The sequence below is a fragment of the Parasteatoda tepidariorum genome, chromosome 2 (assembly GCF_982258835.1).
Source record: "Parasteatoda tepidariorum strain Cologne lab strain chromosome 2, Ptep-v5.0, whole genome shotgun sequence".
NCBI classification, from domain to species: Eukaryota; Metazoa; Arthropoda; class Arachnida; order Araneae; family Theridiidae; genus Parasteatoda; species Parasteatoda tepidariorum.
In genome coordinates this window covers 63,737,289-63,754,683 of record NC_141756.1, presented here as the reverse complement: position 1 = coordinate 63,754,683, position 17,395 = coordinate 63,737,289, and the positions used below count along the sequence as shown (strand labels likewise).

General features: G+C 28.2%; 1 protein-coding gene across 9 annotated transcripts in view; it reads right to left on the bottom strand.

The window, feature by feature from the left end:
* Positions 1-15,538, bottom strand: part of LOC107441522 (calcium-activated potassium channel slowpoke) — a 109,003-nt gene extending 93,465 nt beyond the window's left edge. For 7 of the 9 annotated variants that reach the window (XM_016054814.4, XM_071177617.2, XM_071177621.2 and 4 more), the window contains exon 1: positions 13,729-15,359. In XM_016054814.4, coding sequence (XP_015910300.1) covers positions 13,729-14,094 — 366 coding nt within the window. In that variant the 5' untranslated portion in view covers positions 14,095-15,359. Of the gene's footprint in view, positions 1-13,728 lie in introns of all 9 variants that reach the window. The other 2 variants (XM_071177616.2, XM_087157429.1) reach the window with 2 other exon arrangements.
* Positions 15,539-17,395: the final 1,857 nt, after the last annotated feature.

The window sequence follows — 17,395 nt, the reverse complement described above, 5'->3', positions numbered from 1 at the left end:
GAGCAACTATTCAAAAGAAATAATTCATTTTAAGCTTCCCAGAAATATTAGTTTTGCATCATTGATTTTCGAAATTAGTTTTTTGTTATTCTTTTAAAAATATGTTAATTACATATAATGCTTTTATATAAAATGAAAATTATGCAATTTTTCTTATTCTAAAAAGTAAAAAAAAGTCAGTTTTGAAAAAAAATTAGAGTCACTTTTTTCAGTAAAATAATTTCAGATCTTATATGTGAAAAGTATTTTAAGATAAATGCTTTCAGTCACTTAAAAACACAAATGATAGTTTAAATAATAATTTGCAGTGCATCAAATTCATTTATAGTAAAAAAGGTTGAACTGAAATTTTTACTTACCTACTTTATACTTAAACAATTTTTAATATCTTTTAAAGTTCTCAAAAGAGAAAATACCTTTAAAGGTAATCATTCTACAACGACTTAAAAAAACGCATTTAAGTTTTGTTTCTGCATTAAGTAAACAAATCCTTTAAATTACTCCATTTGAATGTAATACTGAGATAAAAGTGGTTTAAGTTTTTCTACACGTTTTATGAATATTTTTATGGTATTTTATATAATAGGGAACATTAATACATTTGCATAAGGATTTGCTTGAAAAACCAGAGCAGCTACTAAATAATAGAGCAGGAATGTCTGAGCAAGAGATATTGCAGCTAATTCTGCAATGATACAAAATAAACTTAAGTGCACTGTATTTTAGTTGAACTGCAATGTGCTAAATGTGACTGGAATTTAAAAACGCAATTCGCTGATTAAAATAAACCCTTTTATGTATTTTTAAGAATGGAAGATACACAAAGCATAATGTGAAAGCTAATTTATTGTGCTTAAAATATAATTTCACAGCTTTTTATAACAATAATAATGCAACTAATGCATTATAATTTCGATTTTATAGAATGAAAAATTCTTTTTATATACATTTGATAAATATTTAAATTGTACTTTTAAAGATTTTACTAATCCACAATCGATCACTTCGAAGTTCACCTTCATATCGACATTAGGGGAAGCTCTAACTTGAATTCACATTCATGAATGACCTTTGACATTTCCACGAAAACATCATTTCGATTCATTATTTCTTTCAAATATAGATAACTCATTATTTTCTGGGAAATGATTTACACATAATTTGTAAGAACATAGTGCATTAATTTAAAAAAAATTAAATGAATTCGTCATCATGTGATAGATTATGATCCCATAAATTAATTTGTCTTTATGCATTTAGCGAATAATTTGTTCCTTAATCCTTTTAAAAACTAAACTAACCTAACTAAACTACCAAATGTTAAATAGTTAACTCGATCAAAAGTTAAATAGTTAACTGTTGATAAACTATGTAATGCCTTATGTATTCTTAATAGCTTTTTTTCTTACGAGCTTAGTTAAAAAAAAAATTAAAAAATATTTAGTTTTAAAAAGCTCCGTAAAAGTAAAAAATCTCGCATTAATCAAATAAACATAAAACTAGTTTAATATGCTCTTTTTTCAACAACAATTTGCACAGTATAAGCTTTGCTGTTATAGTTAGCATAGTTCACATTTTAAACCCGTACATTTAAAAATAAAAATTGATTTTGTCATATATTTCTACTATACAATTTTGCTTACAATTTGCCACTTTTATAGCGGCAGCAACTGCTAAACTATGTTACACCTGAAGTTTCTTTGATTGCATTATTTTTAGCCTTAAAAACTACATTTTATAGCTTGTTTAGTTCAAAATTTCTTTTTTAAAAAATGGTTGGGGAATTGCGTTTTATATAGAACTTAAAGGAAATTGTTTAAACTGCACTAAATAAATTTTTATTGTTTTCTGCTTATCCTAATGCGCATTTTTTTAAACTCATGCAGCAAAAATAACAGCTACTTTTTCGATATATTTCTGACATTAAGTTATATTTACAATTCACCAATTTAGAGCCACGGGGTCTCAGGGGATAGAGCTCTCACTTGCCAATAAGAAGACCCGGGTTCGACTATTCGATACTGATTCCGCACTCAGCTCACACCAACCACAGTGCTGACGGAAAATATCCTTAATGGTTAAAATTTAAAAATCTTATGATTTGATATTTTTATTTTAAATGTATAATAAAATTCTACAAAAAAGCGGCAATAATCGATTGCAAAGAGCTCTACTAAAATCTTGGCTAGTCCAAAGAATAATATTTAACCAACCTGTTGATTCGTTTTTGCTTTAAATTGTCACTATTTCGACAGTAGCTATTAATTTTTTGATATTTTTAGGATTTCTGTAGTCGAACGTTGTCTTAGAAAGAAATCAAATTTAAAATGGTAGTTTTGATCTCAAATTAAAACTTAATTTATTTTTCTAAGCTTAATTATTTTTAATACAAATTATTTTAAACAATGCATGTTTTTTACATAAATATCCAAATTATTTATTGATTTACATTCGACAATTGAGTCGACAGAACCGTGGTGGCTCAGGTGATAGAGCATTCGCCTTCCCATGAGATGAGCCGGGTTCGAACCCCAGCAATGGCTGGTAGATACGAATTCCGAATCCCCCCACAGTGCTGACGTAAGCTTTCCTAAGTGGTAGACGTACCATAGGTTAGAGAGCCCTCGCCGTTAAGCTAACTGTGGGAGGTTTCGTGGTTTTTCTCTCTACGTAACGAAAATGTGAACTTCCATCAAGGAGTCCTCCATAAAAGCAAATTTCTTCTGATACTTGATCCAGGAGTTCCCTTGTCTTCTGGATTGGGTATAAAAATTACATGGCTATGGAGTTGGAGTTGAACATTGATAGTCGCAAACTTCAAATTGGGTCGGCCATTCAACGACGGTTATAAAATAAGAATTAAATTCATCACTATTATAGCAAAAGCATTTGCCAATTTCTGCTATACTTCTTTGATTCATTAGATTTATATAGCGTTCTTGTTTGTTTTTTTCCTTACTTAAATAATAATCTGCCACCCTTAATGTATGTATTTTTTTCTCAATTTTCATCATGGATTTTAAAAGTTTATACTAATGGCGGTGGCACCTTTCATTCAGATAATGAAATCACTTTTATTGTATGCAAACATATTCAAAAATACATAAAAATATAGTTTATTTTAAAATAACTTCGAACTTTCTCATAACAGCTATTAATAAAATGACTTACACATTAAATTATGAGAAAAATCATTATTTTAAATAATATAAAGAAATTATTAATTGATGAGACAGCCAACAATTTAAAATGATTAATTCGGAGAGTCATCCTTCATGTCTATATATCGTGCAAGAGGACTTAAATATGTCATGCGAGGCTCCATGATTAGTAATCCTCCAGGTAGTTTTGAGGGATTATTTTTCTTTGAAATTAACCGTTTATGTGCTCACTAGATTATGAAAACCTGAGAGAAAGTACAACCCCTCTCCATTCATGATTGAAGTGGAGAGTAAAAATATAAAATAAAAAAACTAACAAAGATTTTGTGAAACTCGTGTGTAACCGAATGTGACACACAGAAAACGTTAGTGGCTTGGAAAGCTTCCAGCTCACGTATTATGTCGAGGAAAAATTATTTATAAAATGCTAGAATCTCACATTTTTTTTCTTTTAAAAAAAATATTCAAATAGAATAAAATATTGTGAGCAAATGGAAAGAAATACAAATATAAACATGCGTTTCGTTGCATCTATTTATAATATTTTTAGGCTGTTAAAATGCATGCTCCAAGCTCAACTTTTGTGAAAAATATGATCAATAGAAATCCAAGACGTATTTTTAAAAAAATATTTAAAATTCTATTTTTTTTCTGTTTTATTATTTAGTAAGTAGACTGCAACTTCAAAGAGACGTTTAAATTAATTTTTAAAAAATATATATGTTTCTAATTTTTGATGCGACAGAAAATATTATACTTTTAACAATTTAATAATAAAAATTTTCAATTTATTTTTGAAAATTATTGTAGTTTCTGCTATTAGGATTTAATAAATTTTTTAAAGTAATTAACTTGGAATAGCACCTTTTTCGTCCTTTCTTCCATTTTTGGTAATATATATATATATATATATATATATATATATATATATATATATATATATATATATATATATATATATATATATATATATATATATATATATATATATATATATATATATATATATATATATTAATTTTTCTAACCGCAGCTTTTTATAATATTACCTTAAATAGCACTCTTTATAATTCATTTGTAAAAAAATAATTTGACAAACGTTAATTTTCCTCAAAGTTAAATCTAATAACAATAAATAATTTTATTTCACCGTTGCCATAGTGAACATTGTTTGTCGTTATAATAACATAACATCTTCGTAATTGAATTTCATTTTATTTTTAATCTTTAGTTTTTTTTTTTTTTTAACTTTTTTTAAACATTTTTTTTTCATTAACTCCCAAATTATCTTTGTCCTTGATTTAGTTATTTACGTTATGCTTAAATGATTGTATTTGAGCTATCAAAGACTGAAATATTTAATGAAAACCATTTCAAACATAAAAAAACTACTGCAAATGAAGTTTAAATAAAGAATATGTTTAAAAAGTAAGAGACACGTAGGTAAATAATTATAAATAATATTAAGTGAAAAAACTAATTAACTTTTCTGTGATATTATGTGAAATCGATAGAACATTTAAAAAAATTTAAAGTAAGAAAAATTTTTGTTGCATTAATGTGGATTTGCTGGAAGAAGACAAAAGCCTAAAGTCAAAGCCTAACTCATAAGGCAAAACCTAAGACAGAAATGAAAACAAATATAGCGAGGGGGGGGGAACGAGTGAAAGTCTTCAATTTAAAATAGTGGTCTTCAACTTTTTGTATCAGATAGCTACATCAATAAAGGAAGGAAATCTCTTAAGCTATAAAAACAACAAAACTATAAAATTGTTTTAGAAAAAAATTTTACTGTTGCTAAGCAGACTTTTGTTTATAAATAAATTTATCATTTTGAGACAATACACCACTTTGAATTCTTTGTTTTTAAGTATATGAAACTATAGTTTATAAATAAATTTATCATTTTGAAACAGTACACTACTTTGAATTCTTTGTTTTTAAGTATATGAAACTTTTGTTTATAAATAAATTTATCATTTTGAAACAATACACCACTTTGAACTCTTTGTTTTTAAGTATATGAAACTTTTGTTTATAAATAAATTTATCATTTTGAAACAATACACCACTTTGAATTCTTTGTTTTTAAGTATATGAAACTTTTGTTCATAAATAAATTTATCATTTTGAAACAGTACACTACTTTGGATTCTTTGTTTTTAAGTATATGAAAACTAAAAATCCTAATCTCAAGCATAAATTTTTGGTTGATGAATTAAAATTAAAATATAAAGATCAAATATTAAAAAGATAAAAAATAAAATGAATGAGAAAAACTATCTTTATAACTTTTATAAAAATATATTTACTTATAAACAAATATATTTACTTGTTTACTTGGCAAGCAAATATAATTTTTTGAATAATTCTTTTGCACAAAAAAAGTTTTGCATTTCCACATAATTATTATTTATAATATCTGAAGTGAAGCTTCAATTATCGTGCAATTATTAAATTACTAATTTACAATTAATAGGTAAGAATTTCAATGAGTAAATAAGAGTGGGACAAATTTTTTGTTGCATTTTTTCAAATATTAGTTCTTGTCTAGTTCAAATGTAGGGATTTTAAATTTGAAATTAGTTTTGCTGCTAAAGCTACATTTTTTAAATAACATTTTTAAGCTCTTTTTTGTCCAAATGTACAAGTTTAAAAATGTTATATATAACCAAAGAATAACATAAATCTTGCGACAAGTTTCCAGGGAAGATAAGGCAAATCATCAGGATTAAAATTGCTAAGAAATCCATGCCCGAAAAGGCTGTCGAACACTACTAGGAGTGCTTCCCTATCATGAATTGTCCAAATGCACACGAAGACACAGCTTATAAAAGGAAAGTGACCCTAGCCGCGAACAACAGCATTTCCAGGCATGGGCTTCTCTGCAATTACAATATCGATGATGTGTCCCAACTCCCCTAGAAGTTCGTTGCAACATTTACGTGGCTTCCTGTTATATGTTACATGATATATTTAAAACCTATGATATGTTTTTAAACATGTAAATTTTGACGGGGAAGGGGACTGCTGCTTGAAGAGAGAAATCGATTGCAAATTTGAAATCATCGATACGAAAGTATCTAAGATATGTTAAAGAATTTCATGCAACAGAAAAAAAATTGCTACCGAGTGAAATTAGAAGAAAAATTTAAAACCATTTGAAGTGTTAATAAATGCTGTTTAACTTGATGCCTAATTATCAAGGCAGCATCAATATCTTGCTTCAACATTTTTAAAAAGTCATTGTAGTGAATTAATTTCAGTGAATGAATTTATTTTATCAAAAACCTTTATATATTTTTTGAAAATCTTTGATTTCAGGAAAGAAAAAAAGTTTATCAGAAAAAGACGTTCATAAAATCAGAAAAAAAACATAAATTGAAAAGCTCTTGATTTAGTTTATTTCGATGTTATAAATGAGCAATGCATTTAACATTCCCATTTTATTGCATACGTTAACTGAAATGATATCTTCAGAAATTTTATTTTAACTACATGTTATCATTTTAATCTATTGATAATAACACTTCTCCCTTCAAGGCACTGCAGCCTGTTACAGGCCAAGGCCGTCCTAAGAAGTATTTGCCATCTAGTCCTATCCGCAGCAAGGTTCTTCCAGTTTTCCTTATTTACTATAAGAAAGTTCTTCTCGCCGGAGTCCAGCCACCTTATTGGTGGTCTTCTTCGTTTTCTGTTTTGAATGGGATTATTAGAAGTGAGCTTTTTTATTTGGTTCGTATTAGATAATAAAGCTATCAATTTTAATTTTAATAATATTTATCTTTTATGAACTTGTTTGTTTTATTGCTTTCGTATCATAAAATCAAGCAATTCCTGAATAAAAGAACACTTATCAGCATTCAGATAATTGTTTTTATAAGCAAATCTAAACAACATCAATCTTAAATTAAAAAGTAAGGGCACAGTTCTGTTTTTAGAGAAGTAAAAATATTTTAGTAAAAGTAGTGTCATTCAGGGACGTTATCAACAATCTACTTAATTGTGAATAAAAAATCATGAGTTTAAATTTTGGATGCAATCCAAATCTTAGTTCTGAAAGCCTTTTTTTTTCATTTTTGCATGATTATGAAGATTCTAAGTTAACGACCACACTAGTTGCTAATAAAAATAAAAAAAGGCAAGCATTTTAAAACTCTGGTTACATTTTAAATTAATGTGCACATGCCTAATTAAAAGTTTTGCAATATATATTTATTTATTCAATACGAATGCCTTTTATAGTAAATGCATTTTTTATGAAAAAGGAAGAAAAAAATTACATGTTAGGGTATGAAATGCACTTTTTTTACATGGAAAAAAGGGAGATGGAAAAATCAAGAGGAAAAAATGAACTTACAAAATGGATGCATAGTTAAAATGTGCGTTCTGCATTGTGGAAATTAATTTTTCTACATCAGTTACTTGATGTCATCAAATGTTAAAATGCATTGTGCAAAAAAAAAAGGAAAACAATCTGAAAATTTAGTGAACAAATTCAGTTACAATGCGCTAACATCGATTTCTGAAATTCTAAATGGAAAGCTTTCATAACTTTCGAAGCTTAATTTACATATTTTGTTACGAATGCTATAGGCTAACTTAAGGAATCCGGCTCTTTACAAATGTCTCCGTCATTTAAGGCTAATTGAAAAAAAGTCTCGAGCATTTTCTATTCAACCTGAAACTTATAGGCTTATTAGAATCCACGTATATGATTTTAGCTAATTAGAAATGTGCGAAATTAATGAGAAATAAATGAGAAAAACTATCTAATAATAAATGAGACTGTGCTAATTAGAAATCTACATCAGTTTGAAATTCCTTAAAACTATTGTTAATAAGTTCTTAAAACTATCCCTAAAACTATTGTTCTCTAGAGTAGCTCTGTGTAGTGAAGTATTGTGAATAAACTCAATATTTATTATATATTATTCACTGAAAATAATAAAACTACAATATATTCATTGTTTTAAAAAGATGTTGCATTTTAAAAATGGTATTTTTGAAATTTCAATGATTTTGATTTGAATTTTAAGTTTTAATATAGGAAATTAATATACAGTGTGCAAACAAAATACTGGAACACCCTTAATATTTTTTGATCTAATGCCCGGATTTTCACGTTCTAAGACTCTATCTTAATGGCTCGAGAGGGTGAGCTCAAATATGCTAATTATTAAATACAGATAATATTTTAAGTAGTAAATAAATAAGATAATATTGAATGTAGTTTTATATGGCAAAGTACACAATTTGTGCCAAATCGGTGGAATACTTCCTGAGAATTCGAATTTTAAGTATCTGACTTTTTTCGAAATTCAATTGCTACTAAGCCAATTCGCTCAATTTTTGCCATTTAAAATAACATTCTTTAAAAGATGCAAAAAAATGTATGCATTGCAATTTAAAATTTTTTTGACCATTGTTAAGTAAAATAAAAAATATTTACTTACAATAAATATTTTGCAGGAAATTATCTTTGGATAAACGAATTTTATAATTGTGAGCAAAAATTTTCGATTCGCTTAAAAAGTTCTCGAGATATAGCGAAATTCGCAAAAAGTAAAACTAACATTAAGGGGTCCAAACTTTTGAGCACTCTCCTTACCATTTTTCCCAGATTGTGGCTATCCACTATAGTTAAAGGGTCAGAAATCCGAATCCATTGGAAAAAAATATGTTTATTTAGAGAATGTACGTTTTTGTGTCTGATTTCCTTACTTAAAATATCATCTGTACTTATTAATTAGCATATTTAAGGTCACCCCCTCGAGCTATTAATAGTGAGTCCTAGAACGTGAAAATCCGATCATTAAATCGAAAGTTATTCAGGGCTGTCATTTTTTTGCTCCCTGTACGTTAGTCATTAAAAAATTCGATAACATGCAGGCAGCAATTATACATAACATCAGCTTTATTAAAACTTTTAACAGATTTCAAATTAAATCATAAAAAAATAATTATTATTTTTTTAATCGAAATTTTTTTCTCAATAAATTAGTTTTTTAACATTGTTGGATAGTTTCAGATGGGTCAAACTAGTTCCATGTATATATCTGAAATTATGCAAATTAAAAAGAAATGTTACGAATATCGAGATTTCTACTTACTTCTGATAGGTTTTGATGACCAGAACCTAAGAATTTTCTTAATATTTATCACCACACTCGTTTAAAATTCCTGCAAGCGCTGATTTAACTGTTACTTAAAAGTTATTTATCAAGTTAATGATAGAAAATCTTAAGCATAAAGATTCTAACGGAAAAACATAAAGCAGAAGATGTTAGAGATACTGTTCTTTGATAAATGTTCTGTTCCTTGATAAATTTAATATTTATTTCTTCCTTCAGTTTTTTGATAAATGTAATATTTATTAATATAAAAATTTAATTTTTATTAGATAATGGAAGTTTTTCAAATGCTCGTTATTGTTGAAACATTTTGTACCTTTTTTATTCACACTATCATTTTCTGCACTTATAATTTCTGGGCACAATCGTTGTTTAATATTTATTTCGTAGGCAAAAATAATTCAAGAGCCCATTTCACTGAAGCTAGCCTTAGCTCTAACTTATTGGCTTTTATTTGAACGCTTTTTATTAAGTCACTAATTCACCCATCTTATTACAAATGGCTGGAAATAATCAGATAAATTGAGCAGTGGATGATGTGTTCTCTAATTGGCCTAAGGATAAGTAGGTTCATTGACATAATCCTAAAACCTTTCAGATGGACTAGAAGGCATTGCAGACGATACCAATTAGCTCGTTGCATTGTAAAATGACAATGGCGGCTTGCGATTAGTCGGATTTCCCATTTAGCTTGATAAATCAATTAAATGCACAGCATATTATTTTGAAGTTCAAGGAATTAAAAATTTAAAAATCTAATTATAGTTGATGAAACTTTGTACATCATAAGACATGTTTTATATTTCACAAGCTTATTTTTAAATTAACTTTTTTGATTAAATGTATTGAACTGAATAAGCGTGAATAATATTTTCCTTGCATGTAATATGAATTTTGTAAATTTATAGCTCCCTTACTAAAACTAATTAAATAAATTATTAATTTATTATCTAAACTATGACATAAATGTACTTTTTAATAAACACGCTCATCAGTTCCATAAATTTACAGTAAATTCAGATATCTATAGTAACGTTAATTTCAGGGATAAAATTTCGAAAATCTAAGTTCGTAAAATATGTTCGTAAAAGTGGGCCGGAAAACAAAGCGTAATTAAATAAAATTAACTGTAACAAATATAAAAAATACTGTATTTGACAAACAAAAAAAAACTGTATTAAATAAGAAGTCACTTATGAGTGCACACCAGTTTGAAAATGCTCTAAATTATTTTTCCTGTTTAAATAATTTTCTCTAAAGATGACAAAAATCTTTTTTCATAACATCAATAAAAGTTTGCACACATAAATAAAATATTTCAGGCCAACCACGGATTAACACAAATGCACTTTTTTTGCTTCTTACTTTTTTCTTTTTGAAAATAAAGGTAAAAAGTATTGCATCAGATTCATCAGAATTTTTTATGTTCCTTTCACTATTTTTTTTAAAAACAAATGCTTATTTTTTAATGAAAAATTTTGTGAAATCGCAGATCATATCTAAACCGTCAAAAACTGAAATAATATAAATGTTTTCTAATGTGCCACCGATTCACTTATTTTCTGCCTTCTTTTATCTATTTTCCTATCATGAATTATTCACAGTAGCGATTGCAAAAGCAATGTGCTATTGATAGAAATGTAAAATAAGTACAAATATTCCATAATGTAAACATGTTTCATGCTGTAATGTAAACATGTTTCTATAGTACACCAAAAAATAGCGGACCACCCTGAATAACTTTTGATCTAATGATTGTATATCCAGGTCCTAAGACTCAATCTTAATGCCGGGTTTACCTCAAATATGTAAATTAATAAGTGCAGACACAAAAATAATCAGACAAAAAAACGCATTTTCGCTGAATAAATATACCTTTTTTCGACGTGTTACGATTTTTGACTTCCGAAATGTAGGAGGAAGCCCCAATCTAGGAAATATCGTCCCTATAACTTAGTCAGGAGTGCGGTCCAAAGTCTGGGTCTCTTATTGCTTATCTTATTTTTTTCGTATTTTGTCATATCTTTAAAACTTTTTAAGTGGATTAAAAAAATTTTGAACACAATTTTAAAATTCGTTTTACTAAAGATAATTTTATGCGAAATATAACTTTTAATAAATATTTATTATTTTATTTAACAATCATAGAAAAAATTTTATTACATTGCGCACTTTACATATCTACTCACCTGAATTGGTTATCTATGCAAATTAAGTACCGTATTCCGTGAATTAAGCTGAATTGAATAAAAGCAAACACGTACTAATAGTTTAGTAGTTGCAAAAGTTTCTATATAAAAAAAAATAATCATTTTGGACTTAAATTTATTTTCCCTTTTGATATTGCTATCTCGAAGCTGCTTAGACAACTGAGATAATATTTGAGTATTCTTATAAGCAAAATCGAAAGATATCAAAGTACAAAATTCAAAATTTAAAAAAAATCCTTGCAACTTCTGAGCTGTCAGTTTCATCGACTCGTTTGCTTTCGTTGTATTCAGCGCATAAAAATACATACGAAACAATATTTTATTTGTCTAGATAGCAATGTTAAATGCGTGAATAAGTACAAGTCAAACAATGTACTTTTTAAATTAAAGCATTATAACTAAGCTATTAGTCTTATCGTCTCAGATTTGGTCTTATTTGATATATTATAAACCATTTCAAGTTTAAGTTCAAAGTTTAAAAAGTTCTAAGATCACTAGAAACTTAAATAAAAGAGATATTTTTTACTATTTTCACTCAAATTGAAAAAAAAAAAACTTTCTCTGCTTCAGAAGTACTTAGCAAGACAAAACAACTTTTTTAATGATAATTTAATGATTACAATAAAAGGCTAAATTTCTAAAATTATTTATCTTTTGAGTGAAAGGAAAGTTTGAGATAATGAAAAGGAAAATATCATGACTATTAAAATCGTTATCGTAATCGTTAAAGTTTAATTTATGTATGTTGATTCAAAAATATAGGCATACCCTTTTTCTGATTAAAACTTGCTGATGAAGAGAAACCATAATTTGATGTTCTTTAAATTTATTGTCACGCAGAAACGCAAAACTGGCATGATAATTTGATCCTAATAGCTTAGTCGTGTAGCAGAATATTTAGATATTGTGTTAGTTATATAAACTAAGATGTTAAACCATTGTTCAGTTTTCTTAACCCTTTGACGCAGCATTTCTACTAAACATATTTTTCATACTTTTTTCATTATTTTCTATAAATTTGGGTCAAATATGGAAAAATATTGTATTGAGCATTTTAATAATTTATTGCTGGGAGATACAGCATGAGTGTCCTTTTCTGTGTTAATGGTAAAATCTTCCAAACACCGTTTACTTCCAAAGAATAATTTTTCAAATTTGCACATATTCGAAGTTATTTATATCTAACAGAATCATTTATTCATCAATAAAATTTCTTCCTTTTGCAAAATCAGTAACTAATTAATTTTTAAATTTGAAAAAAATAATTGCATCTAATTTTTTTGGATTTTAAATGTTAGTACAAATATAATTTCCATATTCTAACACAACTTTTCCCATTTTTTTTTTTTTTTTTTGGCTATGGTACCCTGAATAATCAGCCTTCTTTTTGGCGGAATCCCCACTTCAAAAATAAAGTTTAAGATAACTGTGAAACGTTATGACCTATAAAAGATTATATATTTTAAATATTTTGTTAGAAGAATGAAGATTTTTCATAGCTTTATCATTAATTATCTTAAATTAGGTTTTATGTCTGTCAGTTGAATTTGTTGTCCTTCCTTATGCTATATCTAGTCTAGTAATGAATTTGTTTCCGGTGTATATGCATAAGCTAAAAATGATTAAAACAAGCAGAATTTTGGTTTACTTTGAAATGAAAACTTAAAAGAACTGCTATAAACGTTGAAAAGGGTTATTATGAAAATATATTTCTATATAAAAGAATTGAGGTATTTTGCCTTGAAAAACGTAATAGATAATACTAATGGTATAGTTTACAAGTGCTTGTTTTCTTCATAATTTTTTCAATATCTTGTTAATAGAAATATTAATTTTCCTTTAAAAAATTCCCTTTCTATTTCATTGGCATTTTACTTGGAATAATTTCATAAAGGCAACCGTAATATAAAATAAATTATGAGTTATATGTTGGATCTAACTATAATCAAATGCTTCAAAACTCATCACTCTTTATAATAAGTACTAACAAGTGAAACACCATTTGTGAACCTCTGATCTAACAGATTTTTTAGTAACTAAAAGACTTAAAGGCTTGTTTTGATAATTAAATGATTCCGAAATATATTTTTGCTTGTAATTAGATAGTCAGAAAAAAAAACATACAACATGGACACTGGTGTCCAGAGTGCGTCAAAGGGTTAAACAATGTCAGTGTGGAAAATAGTTACAGAATAAGCATATATAAAATAATATTTGACTTACCAAAATCCTTCCTGTAGTCGACTGCCCAGAGATGAGCTCTCCGGCCCAGTCCTTCGCTTCGGTCATAAATCCTATTTCGTTTCCACCGGCCACCGCCCCTCCTTTCGGGTCCGCGGCCGTCACCTTCGCGACTTTCGCCGCCCCAGCGCCGCTCTTTTCCTTGTTCCGGCAGCAGAGGAAAGCAAATGCGCGCCAAATCAGGATGATGAAGAGTCCCGCCATGAATGTGAACACGCTCGACAGAAGGAAACACCACCATTTGCGCTCTTTCATACACTCGTCATGGGGGCTGAGGGTCGCGTTCACCACCGCCTCCTCGCCGCCGTCACCCCCGCCGCCCACTGTCACCATGGTCGTTCCCTCCATGGTCACCTGCGCAACTATCTCCTAATCGTCAGAGCGTCGTTTGTTGTCGTCTCGAGTGATTTGTTTGGCAATAGTTCTTGACATCGGGCTGTTCTGTAAGACGTGTTCTTCGATTCGTCTTTCCTCTTCGCCCTTTTAGGCTGCAACATTCGTCCCTTATTTGCCGGATGCCGCCGAAATTAATATTTGTGACCTTTGCACAGATGAACAAATAAACTTTTCCGCTATTAAGCAAAATGGAGTCAAACGAAAGGCTTAAGCAGGCAAAAGATTGCAAAAGTATGCTAGAAAACACCAATTCTTTGCGAATAACATAAGTAATGCGATGCTCATTATGCTTCTGATCAAAAAAAATCTTCAAATATATATATTTTACAGTTGCTTAACTTCCTTTGCAGATTTTAAATCATAATTTGTTTGCTGCAGTGACACTGTTTTGTTTGGTTCTAATTTATACAAGGTTTAACATAACGTCTAGAGAAACTTCAAATAAAGTCATAGCTTCTTTTGAAGTAATAAATACACCTGAGTTCAACGGACAGTAGAAACAAAATCACGTAGAAAGCCGTTCACTGGATATATGGACAACAAATTGAGTCTTCGAATTTTTTTTTTTGAATAAGAAGGATTACGAAGGCTTTTAAAAGTTCTTATAAGGTTATTTCATATCTTTTTAAACAAGTTCTTGTATGAAGAATATGATTATAGAAAAAGAACATGTACTTAACAGTTCAGTGTTTAATATAATTCTTCAACAAAAAAAAGTTCAAGTACAATTAATCGCAAATTATGTCCTTTTTCTAGACATGTTTTCGATACATTTATTACCTAATTTAAAATACTCGTAATTGCAAAACACACATAGTTCCCTAATAACATTAAAACTCTAGAAACGGTCCCATGGATGAGAAACAACACCAAAAGTACACATATAGCTTAAAAAATATTAAAAAAATATTCGCATCACTTTTTTTTTACCTAGGAATTCTAAACAGTTACAACACGAATACACCAATAGTATTTTTTTATTTGTAAAGTGAAAAAAAAGTCAATCTTTGTTTTAAAACAGCGAAGAAAAAATCGCTATTTAGTTTTTTAAGAGAAAGATTGGAAACATGAATTCAAATAATTTTTTTTAAGTACTTTGATTTAATTAAATTTAAGGATACATTTTTTTAAAACTTTGTTCAGGCAGGATAATCCTAATCTAATAAGCGATGACAAGTTTGTAATAAAAATTTAACATAATTATTTTTTTCTATTTCAGTCAAGTATTAAGTTTTCCTAATGTCATTTTCTTTTGAATATTAATTCAAATTGTTTTTAAAAAAGTGCTAAAATACCTTTAAGGGGGTTTTTGTGCCGTGTTACAATAAATACTTTTCAATCTCTGATGCTTTTTCGATTTCCTTATAAGATTCATTAGTAGAACGCTTTATATGGAATAAATTCAAACAAGAACGAAATTTATTGTGAAATAAATATCTCTGTAAAAATGATATTTTATTTTCAACACATGCAGCAGCATAAAATACTCCGGTTATCATAGAGAGTAAGTTTCAAAAACACATTAAAATATTAAATAAATTTAAATATTTTTAATTAAAAATCTTTCATTTTTGAAATTTATTATTTAAATAGTTTTAAAACAAATCAAATGTGATATTGTATAACAAAGCTTAACCAATAAGCATATATTCATACAGTTTTATATTAAAATAATTTTTTTTATATAAAATAACTTTAATTACGCTATTTGGAGTATATGTGTTTTAGAGTCAATATCATGTATAATCCGGTTTATTTTAAATGCAAAATTTTTTTTTTTTTTTTACCGTCAGAATGTTTCGAAATTAAATCAGTTATTGAACAAAGAAAGCAGACTTACCACTCAATTTTACTTGTAATCAATAGTTTTTTTTTTCTCATTAAAAATTTCCAACCTTTCGAAAGAAATTAAATAGTGCTGGGTGAAATTAGGTAATGAAAAATATCGAAAACATGCCTAGGTCGAGTTTTTTAATCACCTATTGCGGATAAAATGATGGAAATTTTCACATCAGAGAGAAAAATCGAAGAAGATGGAGAAAAATTCGAACTCAAAACTTAAACACTCTTGGGGTTCTTTGTAAGGCTACATAACGACTTATGGCATCATCCTGCGACAACGGTAAATGCGCATGCGCAAATGCACGTCCCAACAAGGTGACGATTTTCAAGATTTCTCTTCACTTCTCTTCTCGTTTAAATATCTTCGATATCTATTCTCTTTTTTTATCGTTTGCTTACTATTCTTCCATTTCTTAATGAGCACCAAATGGTAGTGTTTCCTATCCGATCGATCCGGTCACTTGTAGGTCTTGAGATGGACTTCCTCCTTCGATATCAAAACGATGAGTCCGGTTGTTGTTGACCTGATAGCAGGGGTGCAGATCTGTACCAGTTCCTTTTGGATGAGAAGGAGTTTCAAGAGGAGAAGCTCTCGTTACGCGGAACCCAGCAACGGCGAAGGGTTACTAGAGGGATTAAATTCGTCGCCAAATGAAAACTCTCCTTTGATGAAATCAGGAAAAACAGATTTTCCGGGACTAATTTCTAGAAAAAATATATTTTGACAATTTTTTATTTGTATAATTTTAAATTAATATTTCCAGCCAAAATTGCAAGATATTTTTCTATACTTTAATTAACGCAAAAAATTATTTTAATCATAGAAATAAAACGTAAAGTCTTCTTATTGAAAGGTAATCTCTTTGCTCTAAATGAGTGTAACGTGCACAGAAAAAAACAATTCTAGTGAAATTACAGTAGTGCATAAAAGTGACATTTTTAGTAAGAAAAAAAACATAATTTTGGTATATAAAATTAGAATATTCGATATTTAAGCCATTCATTTGTTAATTTTTCCTTTCATCGGCTAAGGGCATACCAGAAATTCTGGTTTTCAAATTTATAGTTCTTATTAGCACACTTTTAGGAAAAAATACAAAACTGAAAAGTAAATTTAACCGTATAAATGGTTTTTATGCCATGCTCAAAGGTCCATTTTACCAAATTTTATCGCATATTATAAAACCATATTTTATAGTTAATTTTACCAAAATTATTAACAAAGGGAGTACGGAGTTTACCATTATCGAGTTTTTGGTGTTCCCACGGTGTCAAAAGCCCGGCAAATTTTCCCATATTCTGGTAGTTTTGGTAATTCTTTATTTCGCAGTGTGCCATACAATCTGTAAGTAAAGTTATTTAAATTGAAATATTTTTTAAGTAAATTCACGAATAGCATATTTATACATTT